At 41.3% G+C, this 16,460-nt stretch overlaps 3 protein-coding genes and 1 pseudogene across 3 annotated transcripts; 1 reads left to right on the top strand and 3 right to left on the bottom strand.

The window, feature by feature from the left end:
- Nucleotides 1-886: 886 nt before the first annotated feature.
- On the bottom strand, nucleotides 887-8,675 carry LOC133413547 (histone H2AX-like; annotated as a pseudogene).
- On the top strand, nucleotides 1,624-2,052 carry LOC133413555 (histone H3). Its single transcript, XM_061698064.1, has one exon. It carries the CDS (start codon nucleotides 1,642-1,644, stop codon nucleotides 2,050-2,052), a length of 411 nt encoding a protein of 136 aa, XP_061554048.1. The 5' UTR covers nucleotides 1,624-1,641.
- Nucleotides 8,676-11,544: 2,869 nt separating the features above from the next.
- Nucleotides 11,545-12,290, bottom strand: LOC133413554 (histone H1-like). The gene has a single exon (XM_061698063.1). The coding sequence runs from the start codon at nucleotides 12,193-12,195 to the stop codon at nucleotides 11,545-11,547; it is 651 nt and encodes a 216-aa protein (XP_061554047.1). The 5' UTR covers nucleotides 12,196-12,290.
- An 885-nt stretch (nucleotides 12,291-13,175) lies between these two features.
- On the bottom strand, nucleotides 13,176-14,434 carry LOC133413553 (histone H2B-like). Its single transcript, XM_061698062.1, has one exon. The coding sequence runs from the start codon at nucleotides 14,420-14,422 to the stop codon at nucleotides 14,048-14,050; it is 375 nt and encodes a 124-aa protein (XP_061554046.1). The 5' UTR covers nucleotides 14,423-14,434; the 3' UTR covers nucleotides 13,176-14,047.
- Between the last annotated feature and the right edge of the window lie 2,026 nt (nucleotides 14,435-16,460).

Genomic DNA, 16,460 nt, shown 5'->3' with positions numbered 1-16,460 from the left:
AATTTTTTTTATTTTTAATATATATAAAATATTATTTTTAATATATAATATAAAATATTTTTAATATATATAATATATTTAATATATAATATATATATATATATAATATATATTATATATATATATATATATATATAATATATACACATATATATATATATATATATATACACACACAATTTATTATTATATTATTATTATATTATTATATAATATATATTATATAATATATATATAATATATATATATATTATATAATATATATATATATAATATATATTAAATATATATTATATATTAAAAATAATATATATTTTTTTATATATATATTTTTTAAATAAAAAAATATGTAAAATATCTATATATCTATAGATAGATATCTATATCTATCTATAGATAGATATCTATATCTATCTATAGATAGATGTATACCTATCTATATAGATATATCTATTAGATAGATAGATATCTATATATATATAGATAGATATCTATCGATATCTATATAGATATATCTCTATCAATAGATATATCTCTATATATATATACACATATATTATATATATATATATATATAATATATGTAATATATATAATATATATATATTAAAAATAATATTTATATATATATTTTTTTTTTTTTCTAAATAAAAAAATATAAAATATCTATAGATATACATCTATCGATAGAGATTATATATCTATATAATATATATATATCTATTATATCTATATATATATATCTATTATATCTATTATATCTATATCTATCTATATATAGATCCACCAGTTTAAAACAACAATCAAAGTTTACTGCTCTCAAAGACAAACGTGTGTGGCTCTTAAAAGAGCCGTTTCGGGGTTAGTGCGGCGTCGGAGTGGACTTTTACTTAGACTTTGCTGCCTTCTCGGTCTTCTTGGGGAGGAGCACGGCCTGGATGTTGGGCAACACGCCGCCCTGTGCGATGGTCACTCCGCCCAGGAGTTTGTTGAGCTCCTCGTCGTTGCGGACGGCCAGCTGCAGGTGACGGGGGATGATCCTGGTCTTCTTGTTATCGCGGGCTGCGTTCCCGGCCAACTCCAGGATTTCAGCGGTCAGGTACTCCAGCACGGCCGCCAAGTAGACGGGAGCGCCGGCGCCGACGCGCTGGGCGTAGTTCCCTTTCCGCAGCAGCCTGTGGACGCGACCGACCGGGAACTGCAGTCCGGCACGGGAGGAACGAGTCTTGGCCTTTGCTCTGGCCTTGCCGCCGGTCTTGCCTCTTCCGCTCATCTTGATACTTCTTCCCCGAGTGTTAACGCGAAGGAAATGTGCCCTTCGGTGCTCAACGTCCTGCTTTAATAGCCGCAGAATGCGCGGGACGCTCGAGGCAGACCAACCAGGAAAGAGGCTTGAAAAGCGGAGGAGTCTTTGCACTTCGGGGGCCTGTTTGAACACAATCTCCCCCAATTGGCAACGAGCCTTGAGGCGGGAGGTCACTCTTCCAGGCGGGGCTGACCTCCGGAAAAGGCCGGCCACCAATCAGGATGCGCCGGCCCGAGGGGGGCGTCGCTCATGCGCAGCCGAACCACGCGCTTAAAAGGCAGCTCGAGTAGCTTTTCTACCGCATTTCCTTTCGTCGGGTAAAGAGAAGCGCGAAAATGGCGAGAACCAAGCAAACAGCCCGCAAGTCCACCGGTGGCAAAGCTCCCAGGAAGCAGCTGGCCACCAAGGCGGCCCGCAAGAGCGCCCCGGCCACCGGCGGCGTCAAGAAGCCTCACCGTTACAGGCCCGGTACCGTGGCTCTCCGTGAGATCCGTCGCTACCAGAAGTCCACCGAGCTGCTCATCCGCAAGCTGCCCTTCCAGCGCCTGGTCAGGGAGATCGCTCAAGATTTCAAGACTGACCTGCGCTTCCAGAGCTCGGCCGTCATGGCTCTGCAGGAGGCCAGCGAGGCTTACCTGGTCGGCCTGTTCGAGGACACCAACCTGTGCGCCATCCACGCCAAGAGGGTCACCATCATGCCCAAAGACATCCAGCTGGCACGTCGCATCCGAGGGGAGAGAGCATAAGCTTTTCTTCTCGCACCACAACGGCTCTTTTAAGAGCCAACGCACTTGACTCTAAATGACAACGTTCTGTAAAGACAAGATTTACAGGAATTTGATTTCCATATAGTGTAGTTTACATATGCTCTTTTCTGATGTAAACCAAGTTTATACAGCATGCAATATAATGCTAATAAAGTTGTTATTTTTTAAAGTACACAAAGTAGTGTAAATGGATGGCAAATTGGGTTTCACTTGTGGCACATATTGGGTTTCACTTGTGGCACATATTCTAAATGTGAAAGTTAATTTTGAATTAACACAGGTTCTGCTTTATGTAATATAGAATCTGTGGTAAATAAATATTGGATTCAGATTTACAAAGGGCCCCACTGAAAATGCACTTTGATATTAAAATTGTAATCTGAGAATAATTTTATTTTATGAAATGGTCTGCAATTACTTAGGGGTCAGTGTTATAGCCAATGCAGCCATTAATTGCAATACCACAGGGTTCATGTATATTTTGCACTCTCAAATTTGGGCTGGTAATTTACTAGCTACTATTTGAATTGGTTTCACAGTCATTTTACTCGAAATGTTTCACTGCAAGGTGTGGTAAAACTACAATTAATACTGTAATTTCACATCTGCCGTGCCATGAAATTACTGTGACATTGCAGTATGTAGCTGTGCAACTAAAAGTGGTTACGCCATTTTGTAGTGGTTTCCGAATGCTTATGCTGACTGATGAAATTTCCCCCAAAGCACAGCAAAAAGGAGTGACCAACCAATGGTCACTCACCAAGTCATGATATACCATAATGGATGGCATCTACAGAGAGGAAGAAGACGGAGGCAGTGAATGTTTCTTACATATGTACCTTCAACAAAGCTTCGATTATTGGCATTTTATAGCAATGTACGGTAACAGTACATTTCAATATTGCTGCAATCTTTTTTTAAATTATTATGATTATTTTACCCACCGCAATAGCCTGCTTTGTTGTGTGGCAGCTGTGACATCATTAACTGAGCGCCGTGCAGTGGCCCAAAGATGTTCTGAATGAGCCCACTATATAGTGTAACGATTTTTTTTTTTATTTTAATTTTTTTTTTTTTAATTGAATGACATTCATACAAGATGGCTTTTATCACAATGACATATAAATAGGGCCAGGCACATTACAATATAGCTAGCCATCCATTTTCAACACCACTTATACTGGTTAGGGTCTCGGGGCGCTGGAGCCTATCCCAGCTGACTTCGGGCAAAAGGCGGACTACACCCTGAACTGGTCGCCAGTCACTCGCAGGGCACATATAAACACGGACAACCATTCGCACACACATTCACACTATCACTGAGTGAGAATTGAACCCACGCATTCTAATATAAATAAAGAAAAATAAATAAATGACAGAAAACTGGGTAATGCTAGTCACATAGCATATGTTCTTCGATTATACAAGAAAGATTAATAGCATATGTTTTATAGGTTTGAGGCTTTTCGAGAAAGAAAAAAAAACTCATGAAAAATGGCAAATGTAGGATTTACCTTCAAAACTTTGCAGTTGTGTAAAAAAAAAACCTCAAACAACAAAATAGTATTAACCAAAAAGTAATTGTTAGAATTGTCCATAATGAGAACAAAGGAAACGTCCTTCAGAGAAAAATCTTAGTTGGAAAACTTTCGGATAAAGCCAGTCATGTACAAGGCCAATTCCAATGAAGTTGGGACATTGTGTTAAACATAAATAAAAAAAGAATACAATGATTTGCAAATCATGTTCAACCCATATTTCATTGAATAAACTACAAAGACAAGATATTTAATGTTCAAACTGATAAACTTGATTGTTTTTAGCAAATAATCATTAACTTAGAATTTTATCGCTGCAACACGTTCCAAAAAAGCTGGGACCGGTGGCAAAAATGACAGAGAAAGTTGAGGAATGCTCATCAAACACCTGTTTGGAACAACCCACAGGTGAACAGGCTAATTGGGAACAGGTGGGTGCCATGATTGGTTAGAAAATGAGCTTCCCTGAATTGCTCAGTCATTCACAAGCAAAGATGGGTCAAGATTCACCTCTTTGTGAACAAGTGTGTGAGAAAATAGTTGAACAGTTTAAGGACAATGTTCCTCAACGTACAATTGCAATGAATATGGGGATTTCATCATCTACGGTCCATCATATCATTAAAAGGTCCAGAGAATCTGGAGAAATCACTGCATGTAAGCGCCAAGGCCGAAAACCAACATTGAATGCCCGTGACCTTCGATCCCTCAGGCGGCACTGCATCAAAAACCGACATCAATGTGTAAAGGATATCACCACGTGGGCTCAGGAACACTTCAGAAAACCAATGTCAGTAAATACAGTTCGGCGCTACACCCATAAGTGCAACTTGAAACTCCACTATGCAAAGCAAAAGCCATTAATCAACAACACCCAGAAACGGCGCCGGCTTCTCTGGGCCCAAGCTCATCTAAGATGGACTGATGCAAAGTGGAAAAGTGTTCTGTAGTCCAACGAGTATGGGGCTGTGTTAGTGCCAATGGCATGGGTAACTTACACATCTGTGAAGGCACCATTAATGCTGAAAGGTACATACAGGTTTTAGAGAAACATATGCTGCCATCCAAGCAACGTCTTTTTCATGGATGTCCCTGCTTATTTCACCAAGACAATGCCAAACCACATTCTGCATGTTACAACAGCGTGGCTTCGTAGTAAAAGAGTGCGGGTACTAGACTGGCCTGCCTGCAGTCCAGACCTGTCTCCCATTGAAAATGTGTGCCGCATTATGAGGTGTAAAATATGACTACGGAGACCCCGGACTGTTGAACAGCTGAAGCTGTACATCAAGCAAGAATGGGTTGTACTATATATACAATAAACAGATAACATTTCTTATTTTCATATATGAATGAAAGCACTAGGGTCCAGCGCACCATCGACCCTAACCACGGTAAGCGGCGTTGAAAATGGATGGATGTAAGGAACTGCAATTAAGAGAAAGAGTAATAGAAACAACTGCAATATTGACATTTGTCACGATACTAAAATGGGATCTGACTGTGTGCAATAATAACACAGCTGTGGTGACACAGCTGAAGTATGTGAAATGTGGTTATAAATTTACAACAAAGATGTTCTGCTTCAGTCATTCATTCATCGCGGGGGACTGCGAAGTGAAGGTCCAACCGCCAAATTACGCCATCCGTCCTCTTCAGGCTCGGAAACAGGCCAACAAAGGCTCGCCAGGAATTTCAACAGGGAATTGTTTGTCTGAAGCCTCGCCGAGTAAGCGAGAGATGTTGTCAGCCAATCAGAGAGGCGCCCTGGCACAGCGGTCGTCGCACGAGCCCTATATAACAACCCAGGCTTTGGCCGTCACTTATTTTACCCTCGTGAGTCATTATGAAATGTAGCCAGGCCCGAGCTAGCCAAGAGCGCGCCTAAGAAGGTCTCCAAGAAAGAAAAATAAAGCAGCCTCGTTCAAAATCGTGCGAACACGAAATAGTTATCTACCAACAAAATAATTGCAGTTACCATTTTTTTGTAAATGTAAAATGAATTTAGTTTTATTTTGACAAATCAAGCAATTGCATTAATCAGACTAAATACCAACTAATAGACCTTCGTTGTAATACCAGAATAATTCTCATTTTGAAATGCTACTTATTTATTAAAAAATATTAAAACGAATCATTTCATTACCGCTCTATTGAAATACAGCAAGGCAGAACTACAACAAAACGGGGTAGTAGTCTTCGTCCTGATTGGACAACCGTTTCCCCGCTTCAACTAGCCAATCAATGAGCAGTATCAGTGGGCATAAATACGCTGCCACATGACAATGACGGTGAAAGTTTGTGATGTACTAAGAAACAGTAGTAAATACAGGTAAGTTTGGAAGAGGGCGAAAAAAATGTGAATGCGGGTCATCTACATTTTAGCTACAAATCCTCTGATCAATAAGCATTCTGATAGCCGATCGCTGGCACAACTGTTGGGCATGCGCACAGAGTAGCGGCCATCGCGTATGCCGATGATGTAACTGTTATGATTAGAAGCCAACGTGACATATTTTTTTTCCAACAGAATATACTTTATGTACAGTATGTGTCAGGTGCAAAGTTAAACAACTCCAAGTCTGAAGGTGTCTGAATTGGGGAAGAAAGTGACAGAAAAACAATCAATATTCAAACTAAAAATTAAAGTACCTGGACTATCTGATATAAAGTTTGTGGAGAGAGAAACTGGGAACACAACTGATTATATTTAAAGAGGAAGTTATTGAATGGGACAATAATAATAATAAAAAAACCCATTCTAAATCGAGGACAATCAGAACTTTTGTTACGTCAAAACAAAACGTCCTTGCCAATAAATATACAACCCCACTTCCAATGAAGTTGGGACGTTGTGTTAAATGGATATAAAAACAGAATACAATGATTTGCAAATCATGTTCAACCTATATTTGATTGAATACACTACAAAAAAATACATTTAATGTTCAAAATGATAAACTTTATTGTTTTTAGCAAATAATCATTAACTTAGAATTTTATGGCTGCAAAACGTTCCAAAAAACACCTGTTTGGAACATCCCACAGGTGAACAGGCGTCACAAGGCGTCAAAATAGTCGAGCAGTTTAAGGACAATGTTCCTCAACATACAATTGCAAGGAATTTTGGGATTTCATCATCTACGGTCCATAATATCATCAAAAGGTTCAGAGAATATCGAGAAATCACTCCATGTAAGCGGCAAGGCCGAAAACCAACATTGAATGCCTGTGACCTTCGATCCCATCACGCAGCACTGCATCAAAAACCGACATCAATGTGTAAAGGATATCACCATATGGGCTCAGGAAAACTTCAGAAAACCAATGTCAGTAAATACAATTCAGCGCTACATCCGCAAGTGCAACTTGAAACTCTCCTATGCAAAGCAAAAGCCATTTATCAACAACACCCAGAAACGCCGCCGGCTTCTCTGGGCCCGAGCTCATCTAAGATGGACTGATGCAAAGTGGAAAAGTGTTCTGTGGTCCGACGAGTCCACATTTCAAATTGTTTTTGAAAATTGTGGACGTCGTCTCCTGCGGGCCAGAGGAAAATAACCATCCGGACTGTTATGGACGCAAAGTTCAAAAGCCAGCATCTGTGATGGTATGGGGCTGTGTTAGTGCCAATGGCAAGGGTAACTTACACATCTGTGAAAGCACCATTGATGCTGAAAGGTACACACAGGTTTTTGAGAAACATATGCTGTCATCCAAGCAACGTCTTTTTCATGGACGCCAATGCTTATTTCAGCAAGACAAGGCCAAACCACATTCTGCACGTGTTACAACAGCATGGCTTCGTAGTGAAAGAGTACGGGTACTAGACTGGCCTGACTGCAGTCCAGACCTGTTTCCCATTCAAAATGTGTGGTGCATTATGAAGCATAAAAAACGACAACGGCGACCCAGGACTGTTGAACAGCTAAAGCTGTACATCAAGCAAGAATGGGAAAGAATTCCACCTACAAAGCTTCAACAATTAGTGTCCTCATTACCCAAACGTTTATTTAATGTTGTTAAAAGAAAAGGTGATGTAACACAGTGGTAAACATGACCCTGCCCCAGCTTTTTTGGACCGTGTTGCAGCCTTAAAATTCTAAGTTAATGATTATTTGCTAAAAACAATAACGTTTATCAGTTTGAACATTAAATGTCTTGTTTTTGTAGTGTATTCAATTAAATATAGGTTGAACATGATTTGCAAATCATTGTATTCTGTTTTTATTTATGTTTAACACAATGTCCCAACTTCCTTGGAATTGGGGTTGTACTTGTACTTGGTTTGAAAAGTGGTATCAGTGCATCCCTATTTAATTATTATTTATCATTATTATTGCTAGTCTTCTAGGACCTGGACAGGAGCTCTAAGAACAACAAAACAAGAAATGCCATAATTAATTAATCTGTGAGAATGGAAAGTAAATCATAAAAACATTTTTATTTATTTTATTTGATGCAATAGAAAACAAAAGACAATGTCTCCAAAAGTCAGATCTTTGTTACAGTACACACATTTCATTTGTATTTTTTGTTTCGATAGATGAGACTTACATCTATCTATCTATCTATCTATCTATCTATCAACCTTGAGGGAGTAAAGCTCTCAATGTGAAAAGTGCGTGGCTCTTAAAAGAGCCGTTACGGGGTTAGTGCGGCGTCGGAGTGGACTTTTACTTGGACTTGGCTGCCTTCTCGGTCTTCTTGGGGAGGAGCACGGCCTGGATGTTGGGCAACACGCCGCCCTGATGCGATGGTCACTCCGCCCAGGAGTTTGTTGAGCTCCTCGTCGTTGCGGACGGCCAGCTGCAGGTGACGGGGGATGATCCTGGTCTTCTTGTTGTCGCGGGCTGCGTTCCCGGCCAACTCCAGGATCTCAGCGTTCAGGTACTCCAGCACGGCCGCCAAGTAGACGGGGGCGCCGGCGCCGACGCGCTGGGCGTAGTTGCCTTTCCGCAGCAGCCTGTGGACGCGACCGACCGGAAACTGCAGTCCGGCACGGGAGGAACGAGTCTTGGCCTTTGCTCGGGCCTTGCCGCCGGTCTTGCCTCTGCCGCTCATCTTGATGCTTCTTTCTGGAATGAAACTTCGAAGGAAATCTGCCCCTCGATGGCCAAAGTCATGCTTTAATAGCCTCAGAATGCGCGGGACGCACAAGTCAGACAAACCATGAAAAAGGCTTTAAACGCGGAGGGGTCTTTGCACTTCGGGGGCCTGTTTGAACCCAATCTCCCCCAATTGGCAGCGAGCCTTGAGGCGGGAGGTCACTCTTCCAGGCGGGGCTGACCTCCGGCAAGGGCCGCGCACCAATCAGAAGCGCCGGTCTGAGGGGGCGTTACCCCGCAATCAGATGCTGTTGGCCGAACCAAGCAGTCAAAATCAGCTCGAATGTCCTTCCCATTGCATTTCGTGTCCTCCTTCGATCTCGTCTTGCCAACGTTCTTGTTTCTTTTTATGTCTTTATTTTTTAATAAATATTATATAACAGTCATTTTGAAACCTCATTTCAGTCAATGTAATTCTTTTGCATTTTAAACTGCTCTTCGAGCACACTGTTTAGCACAACGTGGGCCTCGCGAGATGATTTCTCCGACGTACAATACCAGTGAACTGCCACATGAGCAATATAATTCAAAAGTGCAGCCATTTATTTATGTACATTTTCTTTAAACAAACCAGAGGTGCAAGGTGTACAATGGATGAGTCAAGTACAGATCAGATGTTGAGCAAATGACAAAGGAGAAGATTTTTGTCCATTGTTCTTCTACTAATAATTTGTTTCATGACAGAGTCTGGTTGCTGCTCATAATGGATCAGTTCTTCCAAATTTTCAAACATGCAACACTGTTAATTAACTGACTCCCTCAAATTTCTTACTTGTGCATCGACTGAGATTCAAGTACTTGCTGATTCCAGGTATTCCAACACTGCTATGCAGATTTTGATGAAAATGTGTTTTATTTTAAGTAAATATTTTGGAAAAACGAAAATTTATTGAACATGGCAGAAGTGCCACTAAAAACTAACAACACAGACGTTTATTGCATGTGGAATTTCACTTTAAAAATATTGTTTCTGTTGTGCGCACCTTGACCTCCAAGGAAGCAGTGTGGCGTACGCATGTAGATAACACATAAAGATTTGATGAAAAGACCCCAAGAAGAGAATTGAGCTGCACCGTTTGTATTTGACTATTCTTTATTGAAAAGTTTACAATGCTTTTGCCCGTCTATGGCATTTTGCATTATGTGTTAGCATTAAGCTAGCAGAAACAAAGCTAAGACTGTGTCTGAAATCACTCCCTAACCACTATACAATGCACAATATAGTGGTTGCGCCATATTGTAGTGGTCAACCGATGGTCAGTCACCGAGTCGTCATATACCATGATGCATTGCGTCTTCAGAGAAAGAATGGCGGGAGTTGATGGGTCGCAGAGGTCAAATAATGATATCACTGGCTAATTTATCTTATCAGTATGCTCAAAGTAACGTACACCAATATACTGCAACGCGACATCTTTACACAATGTTACGTGCAACATTGGAATATCAATAAAAACTTATTTTACAGTCGAAACGACTTCAACTATTTTCCCCCCCCCCCAAGAAAACCCAACAGCAAGAGTACATCTAAATTGTTCATTGCCTTTTAAAATGCCGCATTTGAGAGCTATAAGAAAATAAATGGTCTTGTCAGCCTTACAGAATAGAATCACAATCATCTTTATTGGCCACGTATGTTAAAACACACAAGGAATTTGCCTCTGGTAGTTGTAGTCCACTGTAGTTCAACAACAAATAGCCACTACCACAAATTATACATTTAGGTCATAAGAGCACAAGTACCGAGTCATTGAGCATTGGGATAGTAATGTGGTAATGCTGATACAATGGCAATTGTGCAAATGATACCGAAAGTCTTCAAGAGCGAGTTATGCAAATAACGCAGAGCGAGAAAGCTGCAATAACGAGTAGTGTAATCACGTAATAATGTCTCAAACAGAGATGTGCAAAATTGGCAACATGTCGCAATGGAAGTGATATTCAACTGTTTAAGAAGTTCATCAAAAGAGGCACCAATGCGAATGGAATGTCTCCTGGTTTCGACAGTTGATATTCATATTCAAGCCCTCTCTTTATTAAAAAACGACCATAACATGGTGTTTGGACCAGAGATCATTAAGGTTTGTGGACTGTGTGCTTGTGAAATAGTGATGTGTTTGGTGTCCCCCCCCCCATCTTTTTTGTTTTTGTTAAAACCACGTGATCGATCAAAATGTGTGGTGGCATCTGGGTCCACACCAAGTAGAAGGGGGGAAAGGGGAGGTTACAGACACACAGATCAGTGAGTATGTGAAGTGGAACGAGGAAGAGACAAGAGTCCAAGAGAGCTTTGTTATATAGTAAGAGACTACACGCAGCTAAGGTGAAATCGTTTACGTTCAAACATGTTTCTGTTCGTCTTGTGTCAGCCATTGGTACACAAACGAATAGATGACATGATTTTCCACGTGGCTCTTTAAAGTGATCATGTGATCCGGCGCTTGTGTCACGTGAATACACGGTCGAGGTGCTCAGCCATTTTGCGTGGGTGCTACAGTCGAAGACAATGTAGGCGTCCATTGTGCCCCTTGGAATGCCGACTCTACTGCAGCCAAGTGGTATTACAACACATTACAGGCTCTCAGTGTGTGTAATACGTGGTTCTAAATGTGAAATAAATGAATAATATATTTTTTTAAATTAATAAAAAATAAAATAAAATTGCGCTTTCATATTTCTGTGAGATTGGTTTTGACACATATCAGCTTCAGCACGTATTCATGATCTCACCGATTCAATAAGCAATAAGTTTACGACGAATAACATTGCTTTTTTGGGGAATGTGGTGGCTCTTAAAAGAGCCTTTTGTGGAGAGGAGCGTTGAATCACTTCTTCTTCGGCGCTGCCTTCTTGACACTTTTGGGCTTGGCCACCCTCTTTGCGGGACTCCTCTTGGCAGCAGAAGGCTTCTTGGCCGCGGGGGCTTTTTTGGGCGCAGCCGCCGCCGCCGCCTTCTTGGGGCTCTTTGTGGGCTTCTTGGCCGCTTTCTTGGGCGTCGCAGCCTTGACGGGCTTCTTGGTGGCCTTCTTGGCGGCCTTCTTGGCGCTCGTCTTCTTGGCTGCGGCCGTTTTAGGCTTCTTGGTCGCTGTTGCCTTTTTGACGGCGGGCTTCTTGGGCTTGCTGGGGGTCTTCTTGGCCGCAGCCTTGGCGGGCGCTTTCGCCTTGCCCTCGGCCTGCTTGTTCATCTTGAAGGAGCCAGAAGCGCCGATGCCCTTGGTCTGGACGAGAGTTCCCTTGGTGACCAAGTTCACGACGGCGGTCCTGACGCGGGACTTGTTCTTGTCCACGTCGTAACCGGAGGCGACCAGAGACTTCTTGAGGGCGGCCAGAGAGACGCCATTGCGCTCCTTGGACGCGGCCACAGCCTTGACGATGAGCTCGCCGACGCTGGGTCCGACCTTCTTCTTTGCGGGCTTGGGAGCCTTCTTCTTGCTCGCTTTAGCCGCTGGAGCTGGAGCTGGAGCTACTTCTGCCATGATGGTCGGTTCAATGGACAATTGCTTTTCCCAAGCAAGAGGCTGGACTTAAACGCACCATGAGAACCGTGGAGAGTCAATCGGGCACTTCGCTCCGCGGCGCGCTGACAAACTCTCCTCACTTGTGTTTTCTCCGCACACTTCAAATGGTGAAAAATAACAACGGAAACTATTTAAATCACCGACAACGATTTTAATAGATAACACACTTGTGTCTCTCCCCATCGAGGTTGTTTAAATGTCTTGTACTCCTTGCATTTTCTTTGCAGAGCTTCCAAACGTCACCTCTTCACTGTCGTGAGCAGCGCTACTCGGGGAATTTCCTCACTTATTTCTTCAATAAAATGATTTTTAAAAACTCACGATGTGACAAAAACCGCTTCACAGATGAAATAACATGTTCATCCACGGACCCAAAGTCTAAAAAGGCGTGTATTGGCGATGATTTGGGAACAAAACAACGTTTTCTGAGGGCAGCAAACACACATGAATGACTGAGACGTCTGTTGGCATCTGATAACAGTCGTCACGTCTTTAAACTGCAGTAATATTATTTTCAAGTCATGAAGAATGTTTGTCCCACTGTGAAGAATGTGCACAAATAGCTGATTTATAAACACAGTATGGACAATGACTAAAGTACATGCCCCATTACGCTTTAAACAATTTCAGGTGCAACATGTGTGTGTTGCTCTTTTTAAAATGAAGTTCAGATCTAAATTTTGCAAATGGACAACAAGTTAGTCATTATCCACTACTATGTGATCACATAGAAGAAAGTAGAAATGACGAGACATTTCATATATTTATGGGAGAAAAGTGAATACATTTAGGTATTTTCCATTACATGTTAGCATGAACATACGTTAACGTTTGTTGGAATGTCACTCCTTCAGGATCCGAAATACGGACAATTATTCTCAGTTTCATTTTGGTGTACTTCTTTATTTACCTTCAACAAAATACATAGAACATTGGAAATAAAAAAAAATACATAATAAAAATTATAATTTTTAAACAGTCGCACTTGGAGAAGCAAAGTAATTTTTGACATTGTTTGTGTAAAAAGCTTGAAAACCACTAAAGTAGATCTTAAATTCTTCGCACACCGGTTTTCTTTACAAATATATTGTATATTTATCTGGTCTCTGGTGTATACTCACTTTTGTGACAAATATGTGTTGTTGTTTTTTCAATAATTATTTGCAAACGTTGGTCTACATTTGTGGGGAAATGTTTTTAGGATAGTAAAATAATTCATTCAGAAAAGAAAACGTTTTTTTCCCCCAACTAAACTGGTGAGGTGTAAGTCAGCCCCCGCTATCCGCGGGGGATAGGGACCGAGCCAGGCCGCGATTAGCAAACTTCCGTGAATAATTAACGCCCCTTTAAAAATGATAATTTGCGATAGTTATACTTGCCTACAATTTAAACCATAAATACACAAACTATGCTTCCAAAACTTAGTCACATGCTGAAAAGACTGCACTGCTGTCATAGACAAATGCAGCAATGTAACATTTGAGCCCCTGATAACTTCGAACTGCTTTTCCCTAGGTTTCCATAATATACTACTGCAATGACTATTTCAACTCCAGGGGGCTTACCATCACCACCTCATCCTTAAAACCTAGTAACACCACTGACTAGAAAGTGCTATAAAATATAATCTAAAATGAGTTTAACATTAGTAAAACGGCAGTGTCCAACACATTCAGCTGGTATCAGACCAACACCAAATAATAAAGTGACTACACAAATTGAAACGAAATTCAATGAAGGCATTTACTTCTCAAGAATAATGAAGTGGCTCTGAAAAGAGCCGTTGTTTTTGTAGTACGGTCGGAGCGGTCTACTTGGAGCTGGTGTACTTGGTGACGGCCTTGGTGCCCTCGGACACGGCGTGCTTGGCCAGCTCACCGGGCAACAGGAGACGCACGGCGGTCTGGATCTCCCTGGACGTGATGGTGGAGCGCTTGTTGTAGTGAGTCAGACGAGACGCCTCGGCGGCGATGCGCTCGAAGATGTCGTTGACGAACGAGTTCATGATGCTCATGGCCTTGGACGAGATGCCGGTGTCGGGGTGCACCTGCTTGAGCACTTTGTACACGTAGATGGCGTAGCTCTCCTTCCTGCTCCTCTTCCGCTTTCTGCCGGACTTGCTGACGCTCTTGGCGACGGCTTTCTTGGAGCCCTTCTTGGGCGCGCCCTTTGCTGGCTCAGGCATAGCTGCACCGACGAGTACGAGCGACTAAATTAAATAAGAGCGTGGCGGCTGAACACAAGGTTTTTATATGGGGCTCGTGCGCTGAGCGCTGTACCAGTGCTGCTCTCTGATTGGTTGACATCTCTCGCTTGGCTAAACGCAGACAAAGAAACTCCTGTTGACGCTCCTGGTGGCGCTTTGTTGCCCTGCTTCCGGACCTGAACGAGGACAGGTGACGTATTTTGATGGTTGGACCTTCACTTCGCAACCCCACGCGAGGAATAGCAGAAGGATAACCTTCTTTGTTCTAAATTCGGGACCACATTTGATTAACTTGACTTGACTTCTTATTATTGCACATGATCAGATCCCAATTTAGTATCGTTACAAATGTTACTGGCTCCATTGTAAATAAATGTATCTATTACTCTTTCTCTGAATTGCACTTCCAAACAACTTAGAGAGGAAACTGATCATTAAACGGAATTCCTTAACAAACTTTGCTCACCCTACAGTATGATAAATGTTGCCTTGGTGCTGGCATTGCAGCCAGTTGATATCCAGCCAAGCCATACAGTGCTCAAAATGAATGAGGACAACTCAACAGATTCGTTTAAAAAAAAACTTCCCTTTCAGAATGATTTTTTTTTTTTTAACTGTTCTGTACCACAAACCACTCCCCACAATTGTGGACTATTGTTTGCAAATAGTGTCACTGCGCTCTCACACGTACACGCGCACACACACACACACACACACACACACACACACACACACACACACACACACACGCACACACACACACACACAATAATTTCAGAATGTCGCAAAACTGAGTTCATACTAATCACAGACAAACTAAAAATAAAACTCACAATTAAATACATTCAAAAGTAATAATGATACATTAGCCTAGAAAACCTGGATTTCAAAATGATCTTCCTCAGTAGTTGTCAAACATTTTACAACAAAACCACTTCAAAAGGAACTCCAAGTACTACAATAATGACCAACATTAAATGACAGTGACACACTGTTAATCAAAATCGAGGCAGAGGTTTTGTTCATAAAAATCATGTTCATAAGCTATAACATTATTACAAATAAAGAAACATCTCCAATGTAAAATGTAATGTTGACATTAAAATGTAAAATTCTGTGTTAAACATAATCCAGAAGTTGATTTAACTTTCTTTCGCCCAAATCACCAGGATTTATGGTAAAATTGTAATAAGTATGCATTGTGATGTACGCTAAAGTGGTTGGGTGGTGTCCTTTCAAGGTTTTCATCACGTTTGGACATTCTGGCTGTATTTTTTTTTATTTTTTTGGAGGGTGCATAACAGTTTATTTCAGTTAAAATTGAATTGAAACAGCATTGTTGTTTCAATATTCCTGATCATTGAAATATGCAATGGCACACTGCACTACTGTACTTAAGTCATTGTCCATACTGTGTTTATAAATCAGCTATTTGTGTACATTCTTCACAGTGGGACAAACATATATCATGACTTGAAAATAATATTAATGCAGTTTAAAGACGTGACGACTGTTATCAGATGGCAACAGACGTCTCAGTCATCATGTGTGTTTGCTGCCCTCAGAAAACGTTGTTTTGTTCCCAAATCATCGCCAATACACGGCTTTTTAGACTTTGGGTCCGTGGATGAACATGTTATTTCATCTGTGAAGCGGTTTTTGTCACATCGTGAGTTTTTAAAAATAATTTTATTGGAGAAATAAGTGAGGAAATTCCCCGAGTAGCGCTGCTCACGACAGTGAAGAGGTGACGTTTGGAAGCTCTGCAAAGAAAATGCAAGGAGTACAAGACATTTAAACAACCTCGATGGGGAGAGACACAAGTGTGTTATCTATTAAAATCGTTGTCGGCGATTTAAATAGTTTCCGTTGTTATTTTTCACCATTTGAAGTGTGTGGAGAAAACACAAGTGAGGAGAGTTTGTCAGCGCGCCGCGGAGCGAAGTGCCCGATTGACTCTCCACGGTTCTCATGGTGCGTTTAAGTCCAGCCTCTTGCTTGGGAAAAGCAATTGTCC

Source organism: Phycodurus eques, chromosome 15, assembly GCF_024500275.1.
Source record: "Phycodurus eques isolate BA_2022a chromosome 15, UOR_Pequ_1.1, whole genome shotgun sequence".
Classification (NCBI taxonomy): domain Eukaryota; kingdom Metazoa; phylum Chordata; class Actinopteri; order Syngnathiformes; family Syngnathidae; genus Phycodurus; species Phycodurus eques.
The sequence above is the reverse complement of the archived record's forward strand: the minus strand, read 5'-3'. Positions and strand labels throughout refer to the sequence as shown.